Source organism: Aythya fuligula, chromosome 6, assembly GCF_009819795.1.
Source record: "Aythya fuligula isolate bAytFul2 chromosome 6, bAytFul2.pri, whole genome shotgun sequence".
Taxonomy (NCBI): domain Eukaryota; kingdom Metazoa; phylum Chordata; class Aves; order Anseriformes; family Anatidae; genus Aythya; species Aythya fuligula.
Window position 1 is genome coordinate 38276509 of NC_045564.1, and position 25408 is coordinate 38301916.

Below are 25408 nucleotides of genomic sequence, written 5' to 3' on the forward strand. Positions count from 1 at the left end.
ACGGGCCCTCGGGCACCAGGGGTGCTGGGGGGTGGCACAGACTGGGGGGACTTGCAGGAGATGGAGACAAATGCTTTCCTTCTGAAGCAGGAGGAAGCTTTGCATTAGGAGTACCACTGAAAGCAGATTATAAGGCAGATTGCTAATAAAGCCCTGTCTCCAAACATCGATAACGCACCTTGCATAAGCATCCGGTGATGTACCCTGTGTATGCATCTCATTCGCTATTGTAGGTGGAGGTACTGGTGAGAAAATGCACGGCTAATGCCTAGAGTTTGTTTTCTTCAGGAAAAAAAATGAAATAAGCTGCATTTCACCCTTCTTAAATGTAGTCCAAGCTCATCCAAGTGGGGCTCGGGGGCGAAGCACAGGAGCAGGGGGTGTTGTGCTGAGGAGGGGAGGGAGGAGGGGAGGAAGGGAAGCCAGGGTCATTTGGGAAGGCAGTAAAATGAAATTAAAAATATTAACTTAGTTAGGACGAAGAACTGTCTGCTGACTCTGTTTCTTCTTGCTCTGCATGTTATTAATCACGGTCTCGGTGTCCTTGCTGCTCCCTGGAAGCTCGGTTTGTGGAGTCTGTCCTCACCTGCTGCCTGCCCTCCTCCAGCATCACAGCCGAAAGGGCTCCCCATGGGGTGCGAGAAGGGCTGGCTTTGCTTTGGGAGCCACGGCTGCACCCATGGGCAGGGAGTGAAGCCGTTCAATTGCAACTCTTTTTTGAGTATTTAACAGTCTTACTGGGTCGCCTGTCCAACTTCCCCAGCCCAGTTTGGCAGAGGAAGGTTTCCCTCTAGTCCTCGGGACTGACTGGCAGGATTTCTCATCTTGTTAAAAAAAATCCACAGAAGTGCAAATTTAGGCTGTGCTCAAAAACTGAACTTCATGTCAATGCGGTAATTACAAGACAAATACATGGCAAATTATAGAATATTCATTTTCTACTTTTACATGGAATAGAAATTAAATAAATTCAACTGAAGTTTTTTAGCCAAGTGACTCAGTCATTGTTCATGGGAATGGCAGGTGCAGTTCTGGTTCCTAGCAGCATTCCTTCTGACGACGGGGTTCTCACCATCTGCAACGTGCCAAGCTGGCATATGGGACCTGCGTGGATGTTTCCCATCCCTTCCCAGTACGTGTTCTGTTTTTTTCTGCCTGCTGTGGCTGCGCGATGGGGTGCGGGTGCTGCTCTGTGCCCATCCCTGGGACAGGGTTGCTGGGAGGGTGCTGGCAGCCCCGAGGCGTGGGGATTATAAAGTGGTAACACGAGGGTTGGGGTGGGTGATGGAGTGGAGGCACCTGAACACCGACACTGGTTCCCTATCTGCAGGAGCAAGTTGGTTAAAAAGGCAGGGAAAATTGAATTCAATAGGATTCGGGGAACATCATAAACAGAGTCAATGTTTTGGGCTAGGGCTGAGGTCACTTTCTGCATGCTGCTGAATATTTCAGTATAGTGTGAGCTATTTTCTCATATTTTTGGATGCTCGTTTAGAGTGCTGCACTTAGCGGACTTCATTATTGAGCCTGTTTTACTGTTTTGTGACTCACATCACATTTCGCATGGCACTTGCTGCGTTGCAGTTGAGCTTTTGTGGAAAGGGCCACAGGGGCTGAGGCTCCCCGGGTGTGCAGGACCATTGGGCTGGTGAGCCCGGCTGTGGGGCTGGTGTCTGGTGGCACCCGGGATGTGGTGAGGACACCTCTTACAGTGTCAGGTTGTTGTCAGCTGCGGGGGAAGCATTACCAGCTCTGCTTTCCCCTGCAAGAAGAAATTACTAAAATCAGGCAATGCGAGCTTCCCCATTCTGCAGAAAATATATTTGCAGTCCTGCTAAATGGCGATTTCATGCTTGACTGAGAGCAGAGCCCTTTGGTGATACTTAAAACTTAGCGAGCATTATGTTCTTTACATTTATAAATACCCACGTGGCCTCTCATTTTGCAGTTTAATTTAGGGTGTTCTTGGTGTTTAGAGGGCCGGGTGGGGGAGAAGTGCTTCCTCCTGCTCTCACAGGAGGTGAGAGCACCAAAATGCACCAAAATGCAGGCTGCCCCTGTGGGCAGTTTGTTAAGCTGAAAAAAGCTTAACAAACAAAACAGCTGGAGAAATTTCCATCTGCAGCAGCAGTGAATGAGATACTGAGAAAATGTGACTGGGGGGCATTGGCGGTGGTGGCAGAACCCAGCACATTTGTCCGAGCTGCTCCTGGCGTATCTGCCCACCGTGGGCAAAGTGCTCAGCTCAGGCTGTGTTTGCAGGGCACAAAGGATTGATGTGTCCGTGTACGGCACCACATGGCATCGGGAGAGGGTGTTACGGGTCCTGGGAACAGCTCCCTGCCCCAGGGGCATCATTTACTTTAGGGTTGTTGGCACTTTATTTTTTTTTCTCTTCACCTATTAACTCCCTGTAGGTCTGTACCATCTTACTCATACAGCAGTTTCAGAAATCACCACGTAGCAAACTCAACCCTTCTGTTTTGGATAACGGTGTGCAAAATCCAGCTACTTCTCATCAGAGGAATGGTGCGGCGTGGCCAGCAAGGTGCGGTGCGGGCCAGCGGCTGCGCGGTGCCTGTGCACAAGTCAGCTGTAATCCTCCGCCTCCAGTTCTTATAACTTTCCAGTCAATTGGCTTCCAAGGCTGGAATTTTTCATGCTTGGTCTTTGCTTAGAGGAAAATATGTTTTGGCAAGTTGGTAGGCAATAAATCGCTGCGTTTTGTGCAGTGTGTGTTCATGGTACGCAGCCGCACGCGCACTGGCTGGTACAGACGGCTTTGTTGGTGGGCAAAGAGGATAAATGCAGCAAGAGGTGGAGTTAACATTGCTGAAATAATGGTTTCTCGTTTGACCTGATTCCAATCTGCTGTCAAATATGACTTGCTAAAGAGCTCCTCGATTGCCTGAGGATCCCTAAATACCGAGAGCCTTCATTAAGCACAATTTTCCTGTGTTTCAGTGGGAGCTCATGAGACTGGGGCTAGCCTCAGAATTCCCGGAAAGTTTCCCATTTTTGAAAAAACTTGTCTGATGTCAAGTGATTAATTTCTTTGTGAGTGTTAGGGAAAGCCTTGATTGTGGTTTGATTTCCAGCACCCGCAGTGTTTTCTTAGGAATTACAGTTTGTAGACACTTTTTAAACAAAATGGAAACGCCAGCTGTTGTTTTACTGCCCAGGTCACGCAGCAGCTCCTCGGCCATTCCCAGCTGCCAAAAGGTGGCTTCTACTGAGGAACCATTGATTTTTCAGAGATCCGTCTGCAGTGTGCCAAGCCACTGGCACGGTGACACATGGCTGTAGGGGCAGGCCAAGTGCTTCTGCGGGGCCTGTGGTCACGGTGCCGTGGCTGCAGCTGTGCTCAGGGCACTGCAGGGCGCAGTGCTCAGGTGGCTGATGTGCTCTTTGGAGCCCGGACTGATTTTGGGAGCTAGGTAAAGCTGTGGGAAGAGTAATGAGTAGCCTTTACTATTTCCCCTCTGCCTGAGGTGGGAACAGCTAACTCCCTGAGAGGCTGTCTGAGCTGAGAGGCTTTCTCCTGCCTGCTGAAGCTCTCCTGTCTCCGTGCCAGCCCCATCCATGGGCAGAGGCACCCAGAAGTGACACTGGGACAGGTCACCAGCAGCGCAGTGCTGATGCACTTAGTCGTGGAGGCACAGAGCTCACCCCGCTGGCTGTTCTGGGGGAGATGCACACATTGCCTGGAGGAAGCAGGTATCAGGGCAGGTACTGGGGCCGTGGTGCTGTCCCAGGACGGCAGCTGCTGGCCATGCTGCCCAGCTGCCTCGGGGCACAGGGGTCATCCCATTGCCAGCAGGAGAAGCCTGCTGCAAAGGTGTTAAATTGTTGGTGGGATTTCACATGGGCTAGGGAGTCTGGTTGTGCACCCTGGCTGTCAGCTGGAAAGACGAGCCTTCAGCACAGCCACTTGGCACGAGAGTACTGTGAAATATAAAAGTGGCAGCACTTGGGGCTTTTTTCCACACACGTGGTTTAGGATATGTGCTTATTTGCGTTTGTTTCATGTTATCAGCCCTCGCAAATGTTGTTATCCCAAACTCCTCAGTCAGGACTGCGCCCTGAAGCCTTGGGATTAATGCTGCTGAGCTTTTCCTTGCATCGAGTGTCTGGACCTAATGCCTAAATCACCTGTGTCAGTGCTGGGCCAGCACAGCCAGGCACGCTGTTGGTGTGCAAAGGACGTAAAAAGCCTACTTACCTATTAAAAAAGCAGAGGTTTAAAAAAGTAATCACCTTCTAAAGCCGTTCCTCCTAGCATGTTTTCCCAGCACAGGCACTGTGAGGCAGCTATTTCTGGCTGAGGCAGTGCTGGGAATGCAAAAAGATCACCAGGCTGGTGTGAAACACGTGTGTGGGTAGCAGTCATGCTGCAAATAGAGCTGGAGAACGGTCAGGAGGTCTGAGCAGAGTAAGCAGCATCCTGACGAGATGCTTTACCCAGGGGTGCACGCAGGGCTGGCATGGGGGCTGCCCACCAGCCCCGACTGGAGGTGACGGGGTGGTTACACAGCCTGCTGCTGCTGTGGGAGGTGGTGTCTGTGAATGGAGAATGGATTTTACAGAATATTTAGGGGAGCGATGGTTTGAGATGCTGTGGGATCCCACTGCTGCCTGGGTGTTGGTCAGGCACCCCAGTCCCATCGGGAATCGTCCCTTTTAAAATCTGGACTGGCCTCAGGAACACTAATGCAGAGAAGTAGAGATAAATGAAGCGAAAACGAGGTGGCCTCTTCAAGCAACAGTTTCCCTAACAAGATTTCCTCTGCTCCTTGTTAAGATATTGATCTGTGTTTGCAGCTGGATGGTTCAAGACAAAGCTGAGAGCTCCCATCCGCTGCATAAATAACCAAGGACATGGCGTGACTAATTGTTTGTGATTAAGGACATGTGTATGCTACCATGTCAGACCGCTCTGTGCCGCGTTATGGTCTTTAAATCTTTCTTCTGTCGATTGCTGTTAGCCATTTCACGGTTCTGCATTGCAAAGTGGCTTCTCTGGCAAAGATTTGATGCTTTTGCTCCCTTCTGCATTGTGTTTAATGTCAGGTGGGTGTGGATTTCGGGCTGATTTTGGCTTCCGGAGGGCTTTTGGGACCAGAATAACTAAAAGTTGGAACAACTTTAAAGTTAAAATTATGACCGCAGAGCATAGGAAAGTGCAGGGGTAATAAAGACAACGTCTGGTTGGAGCTGTGAATCAATAATATCCTTGTTCCAGCACTGAATTAGGTTTCCTTTAAGCACGGAGAGCTGCAGACCCATTTTCCCAGCCCATCGACCGGTCAGAGCTCTTTCTGCTGGCAGTCCTCCTTTCACCTGCACTTCTGCAGCCGTAATCCTCGTTCCCACATTCAAAACCGCATTTCTGCCCAGTTCGCAGCTGCCGTGATGAATGCTGTGACCGCACGGAAAGTGCAACATCTCTAATTTAGGAATCATTACCCTAGATAATAGGCAGTAAAGAGGCCAAAATGGGTCCAGAAGGTAATCTAACCACAGTCTGTAATTCGTGCTGTCTGCTCCTGGCCATCAGGGAGATGTTTAAGGAAGTGCTAGGGGCCCGAGGTTCCTGGAAAACCTTTTTCCCATGGCCCTGGGGCCGTGCAGATGTTGCTAGCTGGTTATGCAGTAGGTGCTAATTAGTTATGCAGTAGTTGCTAGTTAGTTAGCTGGTAGCTGATATTATCTGCTAAATTCTTCTCTGGGAGTTTTGCTGCCAGATTGGAGCCTGAACGTGCCAACAAGTATTTTGTTGTTGAAGTGAGGAAATAACATCCAAGAAAGAATGGAATTAGAAGAATATTCAAAACAAAAGGAATGGGGAGAATAGCACATAACTGAACTAAATTACAAAAATTATTTTCTTTGATGTAAATCAGCTTAATTTTGACTCTTGAAAAGAAGAGCTCATAGATTGCTGTGTTTCTGAAGTGGCTTGCTCTAGCTTGAGATTTATTGTTCAAATCACATTATTACTATTACTCCTAATGGGAAATGACATTTCTAAGTGGTGCTATTGATGTTGTCTCTTGGAGGTGCCTTTTTCTGTTACCCTACAATAACCTGCATTTCAGTTGCCTCACCTGGGAAAACACAGCTTCCCTTTGCCTCCCGTCCCCTCAGGAGAACAGCGGTGGTGGTGGTTTCAAGAGAAGCTCAAAACCCTCTGCTGCTTAGTTCGAGTGCCTTATTAGGTCAGTATAGAAGCAGCCTTTATTTTTGGCATCTGAGACAGTAATGCTTTCTAAGAACGATTATCTGTGCCTTAATATTTAAAGCTGCCTCACCGCAGGAGGATTTGGCAGCCACAGGCTGCAGGCTGTGCTGGTGCCATGGTGCCGGGTTCTGACCAGGACAGGGTGGGCAGCAACAGCAGTAGGGTGGCTTCGCTGCCTCCACGTGTGCAGGACAATTCAACACAGGGGAAGAGCCATTTCTTCATGTTTTGGGAGCTGAAAAGTGTGGGATGTGGGAGCTCTCGATCTCATCCCTGGCCCAAAGAGCAGGGGTGAGGATGGGAAGGAGCCAGCAGGGCTTTGAACTCGGCGGAGGGGTGCAAGCTGCAGACAATGCCCAGGACTTCCCAGTTACAGAGCTATTGCTCACATGCATGAGCACTTAAAATGAGCTTGTACTGCCTGAATGCAGGTAGAAGCTCACCTCTCTCACTTGGGCTGGTCAAGGACAATTCCTAAGCAATGCATTACACAGTTTGGTGAAGAAAGAAAAGACACAGCAATAATGCACACCAAGTTCACCAACGAGTTGCTCTTTGAAATGCTCATGCCCTTCTGCCTCTAAAGAGCTGTTCACGTTTACCTGAGTTCCAGTCATTAACAAACAAACTCTGGGAAGCTGAGTGCTATGGGTTGCCTCGCTTATCTTATGTGATTGGCAAAGAGCCAGGCTGAGACTGAGGCAGGGATGTTTCTCAATATTTTTATAAGAGTTTCTGGAGAGGGCTTAAACACGCAAAGCTATGGCAGTGGCAGAATAGAGAAGTGAATGTAGGCGTGCTGCAGTTTTGTTTTTCCTGCCCCGACTCCCCTGCTGGTTGTGACCCCGCAGAGGCAGCTGATGGGCGATGCTGCCCCCAGGGCAGGAGCAGGCATCACACTGCTGGGGCCATGTGCATGGGCTGGCAGGCATCATCAACTTTCCCTCCATCCCAAAGCAGCTGAATCCTGTTAAATTATTAAATACTTCCCAATATTCTCCATGTAAGCCTTCTCTGCATGCTGTCATGACCGAGCCAAGTGTATCTTGTGGTTTTTGCTTCTCTGCCAGCTTCTGAGGAGCAATAATTAGGTTTATTTTCTTTGTGGTTTCTCGTCTCCAGTTTTTCAGCTGCCCTGCAGGACAGAGTTTGCTCCCAGGTATTCTGCACTTCCAGCTCTTGGAGATGCCAATGTCTGCATTACAGAGACTTGTCTGGCCACATGCTGGAGTCGACCATGTCCTGCGGCCGCTTGCTGTGGTCATGCCAGCTACCTGGGGTGTGCCGAGGAGCAGGGCTCTGGCAGAGAGGGAGCAGGAGATGCTTGACGAGCATCCTCAGCTCCATCTGACTTAAGTGGGCTGTATTCAGAGTTGTACTCGGCTGGTAAAACAGCAAGCATGGCTGGCCACCACAGGAGATGTGTTACCGGCTGCCGGTCATCCGCAGCGAACGAGCTTCAGGAGCACAAGGACAAGAGAGAAAGCAGCCCCGAGAGGCTTGCTCCTAAATATAGACATCTTCCAAACTTCCTGCTGGAGCTCTATTAATTATTCATTCTTTTTTGCCTTTTTATTTTTTAGCACGACGCCACACGTATATTAGATGCAATCATCTAACGGGCACAAATTGTAGCGCTAAGCACATTCACAGTGTTTCACTGTAGCCTGTTTCGTCTTTCTCATTATACTGCAGATGCTTTAAATTCACGCGGTACGCAGTAATGGGGATGAAATTTCCCACAGTGGAACATTGCTGACTTAATGTTGCGTGATGAAATAGCACAGATTTATATTTAATATTTCTCTCCAAGCAGGCATCGCAGTGCAGGAATTCTCTCCTTGTGGCTGCTTCCTACAGTACCGCTCAGCAGCCAGACCTGGGCAGGTTTTTAAAGCTGCAGGAAATTCGTGTCATGCTTTATCCTGTGAGCCTTGTACAAGGTGAAAAAATGGGCTTATTTGTTCTCAGCACCCCATTGTTCAGCGCAGGAGCTGGGTGCTTGGAGCAGAGCAGAGGCGCCGGCAGAAGGCTGAGCGCTCGCGTTGTAATTAATTCATCTGCAAGACTCGCTGGAATTAGAGCTCGCTTCTGAAGGAGGCTTCTAATTGAGAGTAAATGCCTCATTAGCGCTGAACAGATCAACCTGAGAACATCAGTAAACACAAACAAAATAATTAATGACTTTAGGTAGTGTACCGTGGCACCCTGGCTTCCGCCAGGCTACAGAGGTGGGCTGGGCCCAGGCACGGCTGAGGGGGGCTCCTGGCCGGGGGTTGTTGCCCAGGAGCCTTTCCTGGGAGTTTTGGGATGTGCTGAAGTTATGCACTTGAAGGTGACGAGCAGGACTTGTGCACATTCCTTGCTGTGTGGGTGCTGTGGCCTGGCCAGGGCCTAGAACTTGAAGTGGAAGTGGCGACTGCTCTGCCCTTGGAGCTGAACCTCTGTGACAGGCCGCCATGTGGGTGCTAACTGCACTTGTCTGCACACCAGTGCCCAGGTTTTTATATTGAAGAGTACATTAAGTGTGATGTTACCACACAGAATTGCAGAAGCTTTGAACAACTGCATTTTTACAGAGTGCTTCTCACTTAAGAGAAGCTGGTACATGGAGCTTGTGGAGGATAACCACAGTTGGCAGTGGCTCTGTTAATGAGAAGATCTGGGCTGGTCTATGCATACAAGAGCTTGTAAACTCCCCATTCCCATTCCCAACCCCATCCCCATCCCCATCCCATCCCATCCGCTGGTGGAAGATTTCTGCATCTAGATGCAATCACCTGAGACACTGCCCCAGCAAAGGGGCACATGTGATTTGGCACAAAGGGTTGTGTCCACTGCTTGGTTACAAAGCAGTATTTCTTGTCAGAAGAATGTACGATGCCTTTTGATAGTCCTTCTGTAGCAAAAAATGGAAATGTCTGCAACAAATGTCTTCTGTGGGCATCCAGAAGAGAAGAGACCCAGATGTGGGACCTCTCTGCAACCGTGCCCACTGTCCTGAGGATGGGACAAAAGCTGACAGACCTTGCCAGCACCTTGCTCTTTTTCATGGTGTTTCACCATAAAATCAGATATGTGGGAAGTAATTAGCAAATCTTTGACTTGGGAGAAGTATTTAGCTCGGATAAGCCTGTTAAATTTTATGTATTCATCAGAGACTTTCTCCGTAGTTTCTTGGATTTATTTTTCACATTTATCCTACGGCTTAATAAGGGATGGAAACTGTTGACCACTGCTCCTGAATTTGGACAGAGGTCTTTCATGGTGATTGCCATGTGAGCACCTCAGAGCTCCTTCTGCCTCACGCTGTATGAAGGCACGCAGGAACCTCAGCCCAGTGGGGCTTTCCCCAGAAGAAGAGCAGTACATGGACATGTAGGATTGGAAACAAAAAAGAATACCATACAAAATTCACAAGGAAATGTCAAAATTCATGTCTCAGTTCACAGTTTCTGGGAAAAAGTCATGATTTTCCCCCAAATGTCAAAAAAGTCCCAGAGTTGCAAGATTTTAAACTGGCCTTGGGGATTGCAGGTTGGGGATGAGTTCATGTCAGCACAATCTGCATGTAAGGGAACGGGTTTATGTGTAAAATTAGAAGCTCCTCATAGGCATATGGTTATTGGTACAGCACAGCTTTCAGTTCTGTCTTATTTAGTCTGCTGGGGTGCACATGGGAATAACAAGTACGCGGCATGACGTCACGTTGCAATATATATAGTCACTAATTAACCTTTGCTGACTGCTGTAATAGTCTCTCTCCTGTGCATGCTGCAGGAAATTATTTTCTGCTATATTATTTTCTCGATGCTTTGTATATAAACCATAATGGAAGATGGGGCCACGTGAAGAAAACAGCATGCAATAACTCAGAGCCTTATCTGCCTTCCCTGCCTTTGCAGCAGGAAATGTTGGGCCTGTTTTAGTTTGGGATTTTTATTTTTATTTTAATACGGGAGAGGTTTGCTGACGCTGCAAAGGAAGGGACAGCTCTGCAATGTTGTGCATGTGATAATCAGCATGCACCTCTGTTATCCGTAGAGATCAGTCAAATACATTACTAAGGGGAAATAAAATAATAAAATAAAAGCAGTGGCCTCCTGCTCGATGTTGGGTCAGTGCTTCACCATCACATCCCTGGGTAAAGGGGCAGCGGGGCTGCTTTTCTGCAAGGAGGAGCTCACAGCTGGAGTTCGGAGCTGCAGAGCCCCTCGGGCTGGGAGGAGGGTGGATGGTGACACTGGGACCAGCTGGAGGGCTCAGCCCAAACTCTTCTCCCCGGTGTTCATCTGAGGCTGGCGAAAGCACACCATGGGCAGGGCAGCACGAATCTTCCTGTGCTCAGCTGATTTTAAAAATTAGTTACGGAGAAAGCATGTGGTGTTGTCTAATGTTCCCAGCATCTCTGTGATGCTGGCTATAAAGCCCCACATGCTTTCTTCTGAAGAGTAACTGGGAAGCGAAGCAGTTCCATGATTTTTCACAGAAGTGCATCTTGCCTCTTTCATCTTCTCTGCTGTAAAGGCAGCAATCAGCCATCAGGCTGGAGCCAAGAGGTTTTCCTTGGCCAGAGACAGTCACGTTGCTCTGATGAGCGAGCCCCGTGTTCAAAGGCTGGAAACCCAAGGCAATGGGCAATTTATTTTACTGCTCTTTGCGGCCAGGTACCACTCAGATGCGAAGAACAAAAACCAGTTATGTCCCACCGGGCATCTGGGGCTCTCTCGTGGCTCTTACGAAAATTAAAGCAGCTGAATTCCTGGTAATTGATGCTGAAGAGCATCCTTAAAATTATTGCCATTTCAGTTTCGTATTTTAGCAGCGTTCATGAACTGGGCAGCCTGAGCAAGCTGTGAAGTTGATAATAAAGTCAAGCAGTGGTGGGCAGTGGTATTTTGCTCTCATGTATAGGTAAAGCTTTTTGCAGAAAAAAGTGCATGTGAGAATATTGTTTTGCCTCCTTGCTAATGGCTTTGGGAGAGATGTAACATCAGAGGTGAATCCAAACAGTGAAATATCCTGCTCAAAGGGAGCAGAGCAGGTTTGTTAATGTTTGTGGAAAGCCTGTGTGTACAGCAAGCTTCCAGGAAGGGAAAGAAACCTGGAATGAGCACTCATTACCTCCCAAAATCCAAACTGATGCTGTGTTAGCTCGGTAAGCTCATATATATTCCAGGAGCTAACTACAACACTGTCAACAAATTACTGCATAAAGAGGAGAAAATTCTGTTTTTAAGGTGTTCTCTTTTCTAAAGTTTGTGATTATTTTGAAACCTCAGAGGCATTTCCAGTTGTATATAGATAGGTAATTTTTATGAAAACCTGAAATTGCTGCCAGGAAATGAAGCCTAATGAACAACTGTATGCTTGCAGAGATATGCTGTCTGCTTTCCTGCTTGTCTCCGTGCAGCTGTGTTTATTTTCTGTGGGCACTGCCGGCAGCAATAGCCCTTTCTCAAACTGCATATTTTAGGTGGGCACCTGCCCGGGTGCTGCCTTCTCGTGGAGAAGTGTCCCATTACTGGCAGTGCCTGTGAGGATGCTCTTCTTGCTGATTGCTTCTGAAAACGTGTGAACGCTGTTGGTCTCACGGCTTTGCTGTAATTTAAGTTAAATTCTTGACATGATGAGACAGCAGAGACAATTTCTGCTGGCACTCAGTTCCCTCTTTGCTTGGAGCACTTGTGTCCACGGGCAGGGTGCACGGGCTCAGGAACGTGAGCAGCAGCTCACCTCGGCACCCCGTTATGTCGGCAGCAAAGCAGAGCTTTCTCTGCTGCAGCTAATAATAAAACTGGACAAACACAACCTCGTTCTTGATATTTAAATGACTTAAATATTAATGAAATAAACCTTTGGAGGTGTGGTGGGAAGGGAGTGCTTTGGCAGGGTGCACAGCATGGCTGGGAGAAGCTGCAGGGTCTGTGCAGGGGCTTCTTGCCCCCCTCCCAAGGGCATGACTTGCTTACTACGTGTTTGTGCTGTGCTCTCGTGGGGTGCAGTAAGGAGTGCCTGGTTTCCTGAAGGTACCTTTACAGCCCAGCGATTATCAAAGGTAATCAAAGAGATTATCAAAATACCCGTTTCACCCAGAACTGACAAAATTTAGGCATCTATTTCTTGGGAAATTCTGTGTGCCTGACGTGTTTGCAAGAAATGTTTGTCAGCTAAAACTGAAGACTCTGCGGCAAACGCTATGTTTAGTTCAAGGGATCTTGTGTTAAGCACTGTGAATTAATTTTAAATACATGACACAAGCTGTGCACGCGGGGAGATGCTGCTGATGGAGCTGGGGACTGGGACTTTTTTGGGTGCAAACCAGGCGCTCTCGCGAAGGGTGGGTGCGGATGAAGTAGCTGCAGACAGGCAGGCTGGTTTATACGTAACGCCAGCAGATATCTGCGCAGCAGAGACACAGAGCGTGCCCTCGGAGCAGGCTGTGACCCCGTGCTGTGCCGATGACGGATGAGCCGATGCCACCGCTGCAGGAGGTCGTGGCTTCTGTGCGCAGCGTGGCTGGTGCTGTGCCATCCCAGGAGTTTGCTGTGTATGTGCTGCAGGCAGCTCCTGCCTAATGCCAGAGGTCATTTGCTCCCTTTTTCACCTGTATTTGGAGGGGTCCCCTGGTTCCAGCAGCCACATACCCCTCCTTCACATATCTAGCCCTGAGATATGTGCAGGGTGTGTGAGTACTGAGGGGGTGGTGATCATCCTCATTTTTAAGTACTGGTACACCAGGAGAGGATGGTCAGTCAGGTTTTCTCTCTTTTACGGGAGGCTGGCAGTCTTTTTCAGGGTGTCTCATGCCGACTTTCTTTTTGGAAGAGCCATGGGCTGGAGGGGAATGCAGGTCAGAAGGGCAAGTCCCAGCAGCACAGGAGCGGGTTTGTTTGAAGCAGGTCTGGGGGTGAGCGGATTGCCTTTCAGTCTCCAGTGCTGCGGAGACACCCAGCAAATTAATACATATGTCAGGCCAACAATGCTAAATCAGGAACATTTATTTTCAAACACAGCTCTGTGTTGCATTTCATCCTTCTATTGATACAGCCCATACCAAACGGCACCTCATTTTCAGCGGCGTTGCTTAGAAAGCGGCTGTCAGGTTGATGGTATCTTTCAACAAGCCTCCCAGCCATCCCCGAGGGCCCAGACTCTGGCTGTGGCTGCGGACAGACAGACAGACAGACAGACAAGCTGGGTGCCAGAGTGAGGCGGGTGGCTGGCAGCTGAGACATCCGCGGTACCCAGGAGGGGCAGCGCTGTGTGGCACCAGTGAATCGTGCTCGTCCCTGCGGAGATCCACGCTTTCTCCATCCCGGGAAGGCAGTCTCCAACACAAAATGCTTCCTCAGACTCCTGTAGGCCTGCCAAAGCCCTGAAGATCGAGGAGCTCTATTTTGGTGTTGAGCAGCATATGGTCTGGTGGGTGTTGGAGAAGCATGGGACCGGTGAGGAATTTGCGTATTCAGAGGGCTGGGCTGCTGCTGGGCTTTGTGTTGCTTGCCTCATAACGAAAATGTTCTCGTTCGAAGAGGATAATTTATTTTAAATGTCTTTTTTTTTTTTCTTTTTCTGACAGCTTGGCACAATTCTCCTACCTTTCATTCAAGCTGTGTTCCTGCTGCCTCCCCTGACCACCGACAATTTTATTCTGATTTAACAAAACAATCCTTCCCTCCCCTACCTCTTCCCAGCGTCCCCAAACGCCCAGCTCCACCAAGCACAAACCCAGCACCGTGTGTTTGCCTGCAATTTGGAGGAGGGCGGCGCAGACGGAGAATTAGCAACCTTCCCTGGGGGAAGTTATCACAGGGCTTGGGATTGGTGAAATTCAGGCTGGAGGGGAGCTCTGGAGGGCACCCAGTGGCGCAGGGATTGAACTCTTCCACCTGGGTGCTGTGGTTTGCTCAGCAGCGTGCCGGTGGGAGGGGAAGGATGCAAGAACCGGCGTGTGGCAGATGGCTCTGCAGAGAAATCTGCTCAAAGAGAGGAGCTGAGGGGCTGAAGTCAACCCTGACTCACTCCTGCACGTAGAGGGAAAGGAACAGATTGGTCTTTCAAAAGAATATGTATTTTTTCGTGTGCATAAGAAAAAAAAAAAAAAAAGATAAGAAAAATACTGGGCTTGGATAGTTCTTGGATAGTACAAATTGCTGCCACTGTATTAAATGTGCATTTGAGATTTCTGTTTGGCTAACTGAGAATCTGGCCCTGTTTTTCCAAAAGCAGGGGAAATGGTGCTGCAGAGTATTTCTGCGTGCAGAGCCCAGCATGGCAATGCGGGAGGCTGCCGTGCCTTTATTTCCACCCACCTTGCCCCCTTTTTTTTTGGTACCATCCCCATCAGAGGGGAGGTTAGCTCATGGCACGGTCACCTGTTGCGCTCCAGGCAGGAACAGTGCGGATGCGCGCAGTGGCGCGTTGCTTTGACATGTGGGTTTGGTGACATTTTCCAAGCCTGTCACAACACGTGCTGCTGACAGCTCCTGTGGTCCTGGTAAGCATCAAGACGGGCTGTCTGCGAGGTGTCAGAAAGCTAGGCGTCTATCAGTGATTAAAAATTGCCCTAAGAGGAGCAGCTGATAAAGAATACCCCGGCTGTCACCAGCACTTTTTAAGCGTGGCGATAGCTCCTTGGAGAACAGCACAGCCTGAGCGAGCCGGGAGGTATTTATAGTGCCAGAGCATAAACACCGTGGCTATATCGGGTAGCAAAGCAGAAGCCTGGGTCTGCTATTCGGCAACGAGAAATTAAAATGTTTAGCATAAGAATGATGTCTGACTGTTGCATAAATGTGTGCGTGTTGTTACTCGATAGCCCTGGCTCCCTTTGTTCCCTTTCCGCATAGGTGCTTCACCTGATTAATCTCTGCCCTCCTTTTGTTCGGGCAATTTATAGATCTCAGTGATAAATGGTAACTAAGCACAGTGGTCTGTAAGAAGCCTGCTGTGGGTTTAAGTTTGAAGAGGGATCGTGCTGTGACTACAAGGGGCCATTTCTGTCGCCGGCCCCACGACGCAGGGGTCCCCGGGCTCCGGGCAGGCTGAGCTGTCACCACGAGAAGCAGGAGGGCTGTGAGCCACTTCTGCGGGGACAAAAGCCTGCCAGAGGGAACCTCGAAAAGAAAGGCGCTCTGAAAACACAAGCAGTTATTCCTTCAGTTAAGGCTTAAATGAGAGAAATTATTTAAATTGCACATACTTGTGTTTTGATGAAAACAGTGAGCACCTTTCTACGGTTGTTACCTAGAAGAATGATTTTCTCTCTGGCATTTGAGGAAATGCCTTTTTATTTCTCTTTAGAAAAGCTTCTTTTATTCAAATATTACTTAAAAAGTAATCAAATGCACTTAACATGTAAAGGTGGCACGGTGTCTGCCCAGCTGCCTTCAGTTAAAGAAAACCGGCTTGCAAAAGGGCTGCTGCTGTAAATCAGACATTTACACCAGGCAGCAGCAAGAGCCGCAAATTGACAAAGTTTTATTGCGCTTCAAACTATCCCGCTTAATAAAAAATGTGTCCTGAAATTATAGTAGAAGAACGCTAGTGCTAAAAATAGCTGTTCTTTCAAAATGGATGGGAAGTATCTCAGTTTAGACACCGCACTTGCTGTCAGGTTAGGAATTGGGCTGTGTGTTTCTCTGCCGTGCATGGCACAGCTTGTCATTTTAAGTTATATTTAAAAATAATGTTGCAGCAAACACTGAGAGGAAAAGCCTGAGAGCATCCGTCACTCCAAGTTTTGCTGAATTGTTTCTGACCTCACGTTTTGGGTGCCCATTTTCTGGCTTGCTGCAGAATTCAGACATCTCTCTTCATTTCAGGCACAGGGAGGCTGAGCGGCCAGATGTTCACATCAGGATATCGGGCTATGACTTAGCTAAACGTGACACAATCCAGCTTGTTGTTCCCTTGATTTTAAAAAGCCATTATTTCACTTCTCCACAGTCCTGGAAGCCCAAGAGGAAGAGATTTCTGTGGAAATCGTGCACCTCCCTTTTTCTGAAGCTGTAAATCTTCCCTTGGTCCCGTGGGAGCGCAGCAAGAGGTGCGGTGTATTGTTATGTCAAGTCTTGCGTCAAGGCTCTCTCCTTGCACTGCCTTCATGGCCTTATGTTTCAATGGTAAAATGGTTTAATTCATAGTAACCGATAGAACATTCCTGGCTGGTGAGGTTTTAATGCTGTTGGAGGTTTTGAGGCTTTCCAGGTCAGCTCCAGGTTTCAGGGAAGGGAGCCTCCCCGGCCAGGTGCCTTAACCTGCAGGGCCCAAACCTTAATGAGAAAAAAAAATAAAAAATGACAGAATGTAAGCAAACCTTCCTTGCATTTGTACATTTTCGCTAGGATCTCCTCCTGCAGGATTTCCCTTCACCCTGAGGGCTGGGGTGCGAAGATGCCCCAAGGATGATCTTGCGGTCCTGCCCAAGACACAGCCTGAAAACAGGGCAGGAACCAAGGTGAAACTTGGGGGCTTCTGTGGGGACATAGAGAGGAGCCATGTGTCCTCAACGTGCCTACAGCTCTTTGGGGGCTGTCATGGGGGCTGTTGAAGCTTGCAAGCTCCTGCTGTTGGCCAGCTCCCGCAGCAGAGGCCACCAGGAGAGCAGCACTCGGCCGGGCTTTCCAGGCTGCATACCGTGAGGTCTAGAAACTGCCTGGATACAGCCAGCTCCATCTGGAGATTTAGGAATTTAGAAATAATTTGAGGGTTTTTACAGGATAGAATTAGTCAATGGGCTTATTTGCAGAGGTTTTTGTCCCCCGCCTGCCCCTGGGGGAAGGCAGGCAGGCAGCAGTCGCTGCCTCAGTGGTGGGGACGCATGACAAGCGCATGCGGTGGTATGAGATTAGGCTGGATTTGGGGATTTGGTGGCAACAGCGGCTGTCCTTTGGGATGCCTTCACTTCTCTGTGGAACTAGCCTTACCCTGTAGCAAAGCTAGAAGCAATCAGGATAATTATCTTAATTATTGGGATTTCAGATGCTGGGGAATTCTGACCTCTTCTCGTGACGTGTTTACTGAGCTGGAGTGCTGTGAGCTCCCTGTCTCAGCAGCTGTGTCTGAAGTGCAGGTGTAGCCCAGTTTCTCACTGGTGTTTCCTGCAACTGGGGTATTGAGGCCGAGCCTGCTGGAGCCATGGGCAGGGGAAAACAAAAGCTCGAATATCTGTTGCCTGGCTGAGCCTGAGATAATTGCATTCACTTCTCCAGCCCGGCTAAGGCTCTACAAGCGAGTGTTCTACCTCGTTAGAAATAATAACTTCTATTTAATAACTTACAATATGGCAGATAGGTGCATTTTTCTCCAGTGATAGCACTTGCTTCAGATTGAGCAAATGATGAAAGGAAAAGGCATGATTATTAAAAAAAAAATGTTTTCATATAAATCACGAGGAAACAGGCTCACGGATTTAACCCGTGCTCGGCCTCCAGAGCTGCTCTGCTGTACTTTATTCAAGGAAGTTAATGGAAATTTTTCTCAGATGTAGATGGCTGGGCTTTTCCAGTGTTCCTGTGGTGTTGCACACCAGAGCGTGCAGTGGGTGCCAGATGAGGGATGTAAGGGACTGGATCCCTGCACGGCTGTGCTGCTGGGATGGAAAAAGGGTACGCAGGGCCGTGTCCACAGGGCATCGGCAGCAGGAAGAAGAGGAACCACATCTTCTGATAGTATTTGATCATCCTCCTGCAAAGGGATGCATCCAAAAGCTCATTATTCATAAAGCTTTGAGAGGTGAGGGGCAGCTGCTGATTTCCATGGAAGAAATGTAATTCCTGGAAGCACTGTAAGACAGCCTGGGTAGAGGTGGTCCAAAATGCCCTGGGCTGAGATTTGTGAGAGTGCAGGACACCGTAAGAGCAGCTTCTTTATGGAAATCTCTTCCCTCGGGCACAGTGAACAATACTTTTGCGGCCCATGGTTTGGAAATAGTAGAGGTTTTCCTAGTGGACATGTGTTTTGGGGTTATGTGGGCATATATGCATAAGCGTACCTATTTTCAGGTGCATTATCACGATTTGGATTCAGCCAGAGCTTTGCTAATGTGCATTGCAATCATCAGCTGCTGAAGAGCACTTTGTGATGGAAGCATGCATTTGGGGTGATGAACAACGTGCATCTAACCCTTTTACTTTGACAAATGGATGGCTTTTTAATTACAAGCGCAGCATACAGCATGTTTATTCCAAAAGAGAATTTAAAATTTATCCCGCGAATGAATATCAATAATATAGACAACTTGGTAAAAATTTAACCAGCCCATTAGCATGATGAAGGCATCAAAGGTTCTGTCGGCTTTGTACCCTGCTGATGAATACCTCCTCAGGATTAAAAAGAAGAGCTTTCCATGCCAGCAGAAGGAGAGGGAAGCCTACGAGCCCAACCTCACCACCACACCGGTGGGTCGGGCCTGGCCGCATCCTCCTGCCTGTTGGAGATCTGCTTGGCTTGGTGGGACCAGAAGGAAGCTGCCTCTGCCCTGAAATAGCAGGCCTGTCCGTGTCTGAGCATGGCTTATGGATCTACAGATGGAAAATAGGACAGGGGTAGTTGTCTGCAAGGGCTGTCAAGTGCACCGGGGCCTTACTCATGCTGGGCAAGGCGAAGGCCTCCTGTCTATGCAAACTTTGGGCTGACAGCCCCAAGGAGCATGCTGCTGCTGTATTTCATGTTAATTTTCAGTGTTTTCCCACAGGAGGCAGCAAGGGCTGTGGGACACTTTCTGTCCCATGCAGGGACGCGGCCACCAGCCAGGGCCTGGAGCGTGGTGCCATGGCCAGGGCTGCAGTGCTGTGCCAAGGGTACAGCAGAGAGGCACGGCCGTGCCCGTGGTCTGATGCCCTTAGGAGTTTGCTAAGGAAGTGGCAAGGGAAGGGAGAGCTGGGAAACGCAACCGAGCTGGAGGAAAATCTGAGAATTGATTTCTTGTCCGGTGCCTTATCAGAGCTTGTTAGGCACCTCCTCGCATCTTCTGCCTAGCGTGACAGTTGCTCCCTGTGCTGACAGGCATGTTAGTTGCTGCTGCTCATCCTGAGAGGCTATTGAATAATTTGCAACCCTGGGTTTGTGAGAGAATAGGATAAATTGATTTTGAAGAAAAAATTATATACCTGCGAATATTTCTCTCTCAGACGAGCTTCCAAAGGGTTATATCAATGCAACAAAATGTGCAGTTGTTTTTCTTGCTCATCAGCTAATACATTTTCCAATAATAGGCAGGTAAAATGCTCCTCTAATAGCCTAGTGGCAGCCGCAGGTTTGGTAGATGGCAGGGTGATGGCTTGGGGTGGAGAGAGCCCCTGCCCTGCTGCCTTCCCCTGACCCTATGCAGCGTGCGTGCTGCTGGTGCCAGCACCCACCCGCTGCCCACCGGCACTGTCATCCGCTTCTAAGTGCTCTAGGACAGATTTGCATTGGAGTCGTTTGTTATCTAAAGTGCAGGTCACCAAGTTAACCGGCCATCTGCTCGGCAGCCACCTCAGGCCAGCGCAGTGCCACTTCCCCAGCACACGCCTTGTGGGACGCGCTCGGCTCCTGACGGGGGCTCCGCGGCATCAGGAGAGATGGGGAAAGGGCCATGCCTTCCCTGCGAAGGTGCAGCTAATGAACAGCTGCAGAATAAAGGACACAGATGGAAGAAGTACTTGCTATAATTACCATTTTTCTACAAATTATGTGGTGTTGTTTTTTTTTTATTTTGTTTTGTTTTGTTTTTTCTAAACCCATTAGGTATGTGATTGCTTCCACTTCACTTTGTAAGTAGAACTGAAACACATGGTGACTGGATGGAAATGCATCACAGAGTATAAAATACTGTCCTGGCTGTGGTTGGTGTGAAGGGGCAGGGATGGTTTGGGTTTTATTGAGTATGCTTGTAGAGCCATCAGCTCAGGGGAGGCTGAGTTACTGGCAGTGGCAGGGCACCCTGGGCAAAACCCTCCCCAGGCTCATATTTTTTTTCTAAGAGATAAAATGGAAAACCGTGTTGTTTATGCCTTGTGAAATGCTCAGGGTATTAGCAGGCGAAATTGCTATGCAAAACGAAAAGTTCCATTCTGCTAGCAGTAACATGAAATGTAATAACATTTTATTTTTCTGGCTGCGTGTTACCAGATGTGTATTCATCCCCCACTACCCCTTCCTACAGCCCTGCTAGCAGTTTTCTTGTGCTTTCCAGTCTCTTTTCATTTGCTCTTGACTTAAAGGCATTGTTGTTAGCTAGGCAAAGGATGTGTTTGTCCAGGTAGATTTAACTTTCTGAAAACCAAATGCCATTTTTGCAATTTGTTACACCAGGACAAAATGGTAGTGCAGTTGTACTTCCTGATTGCTATAGAGACTATTTATAAGCAACATCAAAAAAAAAAAAAAAAAAAAGAAAAAAAAAAAAAAGAGGAAACAAACAAAAAAACCAGCCCTCAACACATTTCACATTCATTTCTCTGGTTCTTCAGGGCAGGTGGGTGGCCAGGGGCCAGCAGTGAGGAGGAGGAGGAGGAAGAGTGGGCACAGTTGGGAGTCAGGGGGATAAGGGCCATATTGGGCCCCGTGGTCGTATTTCTCTGTCCATGCTAATGTTTTGAAACTTAGATCTCAGCCAGGCCATTATGTATCTGTGAGCAGATTGCTCATGAAGCACTTGAAGAGAAATAAATACCTTTCACAGCACATACTTACTGCTCTCCGATGGGCTAAAGTGCACTAGTGTGGGCTTGTTTTGTGCACATGACCCACAAAGCGTAGGGTCTGGTTTTGGATAATTTCATGAATATGATGAACATGTGGAACAGCTGAGTAATACTTTAAGATCCCATCAAGTCCAACTCCAGGTTGCAATTAGCATCTGTGGCTAACTTAATGCTGGGGTTAAAAGGGTAGCTCTGTATTTTCACTTCATCAGCAGTGCCTTCAGAAGTGGCCATAACAATAGACATGAATTATTCACGCCGTTACGCCCCTTGCTCTATTTTTGGCTCCTCACACACTGAGGATGACAATTTAATAGCAACTGTATGAAAGCGGTAGACACACCAGTGCCTTCTCTTTTATACGTTAAAAAATATAAAATATGTTTCTTGAAATGTTCAACCCCCCCCCAGGATGTAAGTGCTTCCAAAATTCTTCATAACCAATCAAGTTTTCTCCCTTGCTGGTTGCAGGGATGACGTGCCAAGCCAGGACGTCCTACACCGAGGACGAGGTGCTCTGGGGTCATCGCTTCTTCCCGGTTATTTCCTTGGAAGAAGGGTTCTTCAAGGTCGATTACTCCCAGTTCCACGCGACGTTCGAGGTCCCCACCCCACCGTACAGCGTGAAGGAGCAGGAGGAGATGCTGCTCATGTCCTCGCCCTTGATAGCGCCCGCTGTCAGCAACAGCAAAGAGAGGAACAACTCAGTGGAGTGCCTGGATGGTCTCGACGAAGTTGGCACAAAACTTCCTTCAAAACTGCAGAAAATAACTGGAAGGGAAGACTTCCCCAAAAAACTCCTCAGGATGAGCTCCACCACCTCCGAGAAGGCCTACAGCATGGGGGATTTGCCCATGAAACTGCAGCGGATCAGCTCGGTCCCTGGGAATTCGGAAGAGAAACTGGTGTCCAAAACCACAAAGATGATGTCAGATCCCATGAGCCAGTCCGTGGCCGATTTGCCACCCAAGCTCCAGAAACTGTCGGGCGGTGGGCGGATGGAAGGGAACCTTCCTCCCAAACTGAGAAAAATGAATTCCGACCGCTTCACATAGCCCGGCCAGGCACCTGGCTGGCTCGCAAAGCCTGGACTGCGGCGAGAAGCGCAGCGTGGGCAGGATGGCCGGCCTCCACACCACCTCCTGTGCTGGCTCCACGTGTCCAAGGGTGGCGGTGGCGGTGGTGGTGGTGGCAGTGGTGGCGGCAGTGGTGGTGGCAGTGGTGGTGGTGGTGGCGGCAGCGGGGCCGTCCGCACGCTCACCGTCCTGCCGACCGTGCCCGGCACGTAGTATCACAACGCGCATGCAATAATAGTGTGCAATTTTTGCATATAGTTTTATGGCATGACTCGTACTATATTTATACTGTATATTCTGAAAAATATGTACAGGGGTGTTCTGTGCCCCTCTATTTCCTAAGAGTATGTGGTAGGTAAAACATGAGAGTGGGTAACTTTCAGGGTAAGTTATAATTTGAGGCTTTTTTTTTTTTTTTTTTTAATGTGGATTGTGATGTTTTGTTCCACTAAGTGGTTACGGTGCATGGTTTTTTTCCTTGAAGGAAGGTGTATTAGTTACTTCTCACACCAAATCTGCTAGCCTTAAATGAACTGCTGGTTTCCATTTTGCTTTAACTTTTTCTTGGGTTTCTTTCTTCTGCCTATAGGCTACTGGAAAAAAAATGTATTTCATAAGGTACTATTTAGAAAAGAAACTTGTATTAACAAGGCTAGGCAAAACAATAAAAGAAAAGAGTAAAATTAACAATTTAGGTATGATTAGAAAATAATTTTAGATTTCTTCCAGAATTTATAACAGATACGTATGAAAACCAGAAAACCCTTTCAAATAAACAGCATGTGCTTGGTTTCTCACATTGATAGGACAGCTCACTGTGGCAATAGCTGACTGTCCGTGAAGTCAAGCAGGCTTTTGTTCTGGATGCTCTGCCCAAGAGCAGGGCCAAAATCCCCCCGTGCTCCAGCAGTGCCAGGGTTCTCTGCGCTGCTGGGCGATTCCCTGCACTGCTTTCTCTGTGGTGAAAACATGTTCAAAAACATTAACCAAGGTTGACCCTGTGGGTTTTGAAATGAGTAATACTTTGTATAAATGTCTTCTTTGGCAGCCTGCTGTGGCTGCGTTTGGTTTTTGGGTTTTTATCCTGTTTTGCCCCAAAATGTGGGGCCACGAGGTGGGGTGGCTGCTTTGGAGCTGGGTGGCGGAGGGGCTCCTTGTCCCACTGGGGCTGGGGCTGGGTGGCAGTGGCTTCAGGGAGCAAAGCCTCGAGGGCTGTATGCCACGTGGGACAGAACAGTTTGGTTTTGTTACAAAGGCTGGCCTGGAGCAAGAACCGAGAGGCTGAGAGTCGCTGGAAGGGTTGGCTCAAACGCCGTGGTGGCGCAGTGCTCATCCTGGAAGTTACCGTGTGGGGTCGGTCAGTTGTGCACTCGTGGACTTGGTACTGACTGAAGGTTTTTTTCACTGTTTATAACGATTTTTGAGTGGCACTGCATGCTTTTTACACCTTTGGCTATACTGAAATTCTTTGCACGTTGTTGTTAAAGGGAACCGTGTGTGCAGCTCCCTGTGTGCCGCTCCCCAGCGTGCGATGAGCAGACCTCTGACGCTGCAAGGTAAAATCTGAACGTTTTCCCCCATTTGCTGACACTTGCTCAGGTTGTCCTGTTTAATTTGTGTGCCAGGTGGAACTCTTCTGCTAGTCCTTGGCTGAGTGAATGTGGCCACGTGCTGGTGGCAGCTTCCTCAGCAGGGGGACAGCCATGGGGGCTTGTCCCTGCCCAGATCCCCTGCTGCCGTGGGACTGCCCACTGCCCGGTTGATTTTTCCTTGTGGAAAGTCAATGCAGAACATCCCTGGAGTGAGAGCAATGGTGTTGCACCCAGCTGGGCCTGAGGGGCGTAGGTGACTCAGTGGCTGCATACGAATACCTGAAAGTATGCAAAACACTGGGAAAGCATCCTCACTTTTACTAAATTAATGCCACATAAAATACTAAGTTATGTTCAATTCAAACGTTTGACTTTTTAAAATCCAAATATTCACCTGTCCTTGCTGGACGCAAGATTTCTGAGGCTTGTGGCTTGTACTGCAATGTGTAATGTACGTTAAGGCTAAAATACACGTGTCTTTCGTTGATGAGAGTGAAAGTACAAACATGGATGATAACTTTCTTCAGTTATTCGGTTTAAGAAGTTATTTCTGGTTAATATTTCAGTTTTATTGGTGTAACCCTTTTCTGTTTTTCCTAACCATTTTAGCCCAGCCCTATTGCTTATGCTAAGAAGAAGTATATCTGTTTGTTCGATTGCACAGCCGGTCTGTGTTCTCTACTGCTGAATTTATGCTTGAATTATATTGTAAATTGTACATATTCAAATTAGAATAAACTAAATGCATTTTCTGGCATGCACTCTATAACTGTATAAATGTACAAGTTTATTTGAATTATACAAAACAACAAACTCTTGTATTCATTAATACTGCAAGCTCAGTTTTATCTACAGCTATATTAAACTTTCAAAAATCCTTCGGTTTAAATGCTCTGATGTGTTTGTCTTTTCTCCAGTCCATTTTTTAATACTTTAGTAAGTGGCTAAGTATTCAAGCTGTTTGGGGACTTACAATTCATATTTGGTGTGTGCAAAAGGCCAGTTTCTTTACTGGTCTTAAGAAAAGCAAAAATAAAACATAATTTAGTTGTAGTTTTTTTAGTTCCTGGGGGCCCGTCTGCCCCCTGTGTGCAGAATATTACATTTCTGTAACTGTATATATATTGAATATTAGCTTTCTGTAATTTATGACATGTGCTTTCTTTGTGCACAGGGACTTAGGAGCTCTTTATGCAGAGAGAAGTAGGAATTTATATAGTTATCACCCAGAAATCACTGGCGGCCGTCAGGCAGCCCTTTCTCTCCGGCTTCTTAGCATGAATTGCCTCGTAAGGGCCTGGGTGTCACCACTCAGGATGGGCAAAAAGCATTCTCTGCTAAAAAAAAATTAGAGAATGACTGAAGATATCATTTGCCAATGATAGCTGACTTCTTAACTCTTTCCCTCCCAGTGGCTGCTGAGTGAACGTTAGCAGGGTACAACCACGCTCCATTTCTCCCAGTTAACCTTGTTGTGAGTCCCAGCCCTTTCTGGCAGCTCCAGCACATGCTCCTCCTAATGCATTATTCACCTGGCCCCAGGCCCCTGCCATTGCTAATACAAATACATATTTTTCCATACGGTTACAAGTGATAGTAAAATTCAGAGATTTCTTTGAGTACTCCTGCACCTGCTTTCCATTCAGAGCTTTATTGCTGGTGGTGTTTCCAAATCCCCCAGTACAGCACGGCTCAGATCACCTAGGAGTACTTGTTGCAGCTAACATGTACGCGGGCTTCCCAAGCACTCAGCTCCCGAGAAACCACCCTGCTACCTGTGCGAGACATGCCACAGCCCAGGGAATC

At 48.1% G+C, this 25408-nt stretch overlaps 1 protein-coding gene across 1 annotated transcript in view; it reads left to right on the forward strand.

The window, feature by feature from the left end:
* The window catches only part of KCNJ3 (potassium inwardly rectifying channel subfamily J member 3), a 38743-nt gene extending 16645 nt beyond the window's left edge, over positions 1–22098 (forward strand). Inside the window, exon 3 of the mRNA XM_032190108.1 lies at positions 21406–22098. Coding sequence (XP_032045999.1) covers positions 21406–21989 — 584 coding nt within the window. The 3' untranslated portion in view covers positions 21990–22098. The remainder of the gene's footprint in view (positions 1–21405) is intronic.
* The last annotated feature ends 3310 nt before the right edge of the window (positions 22099–25408 follow it).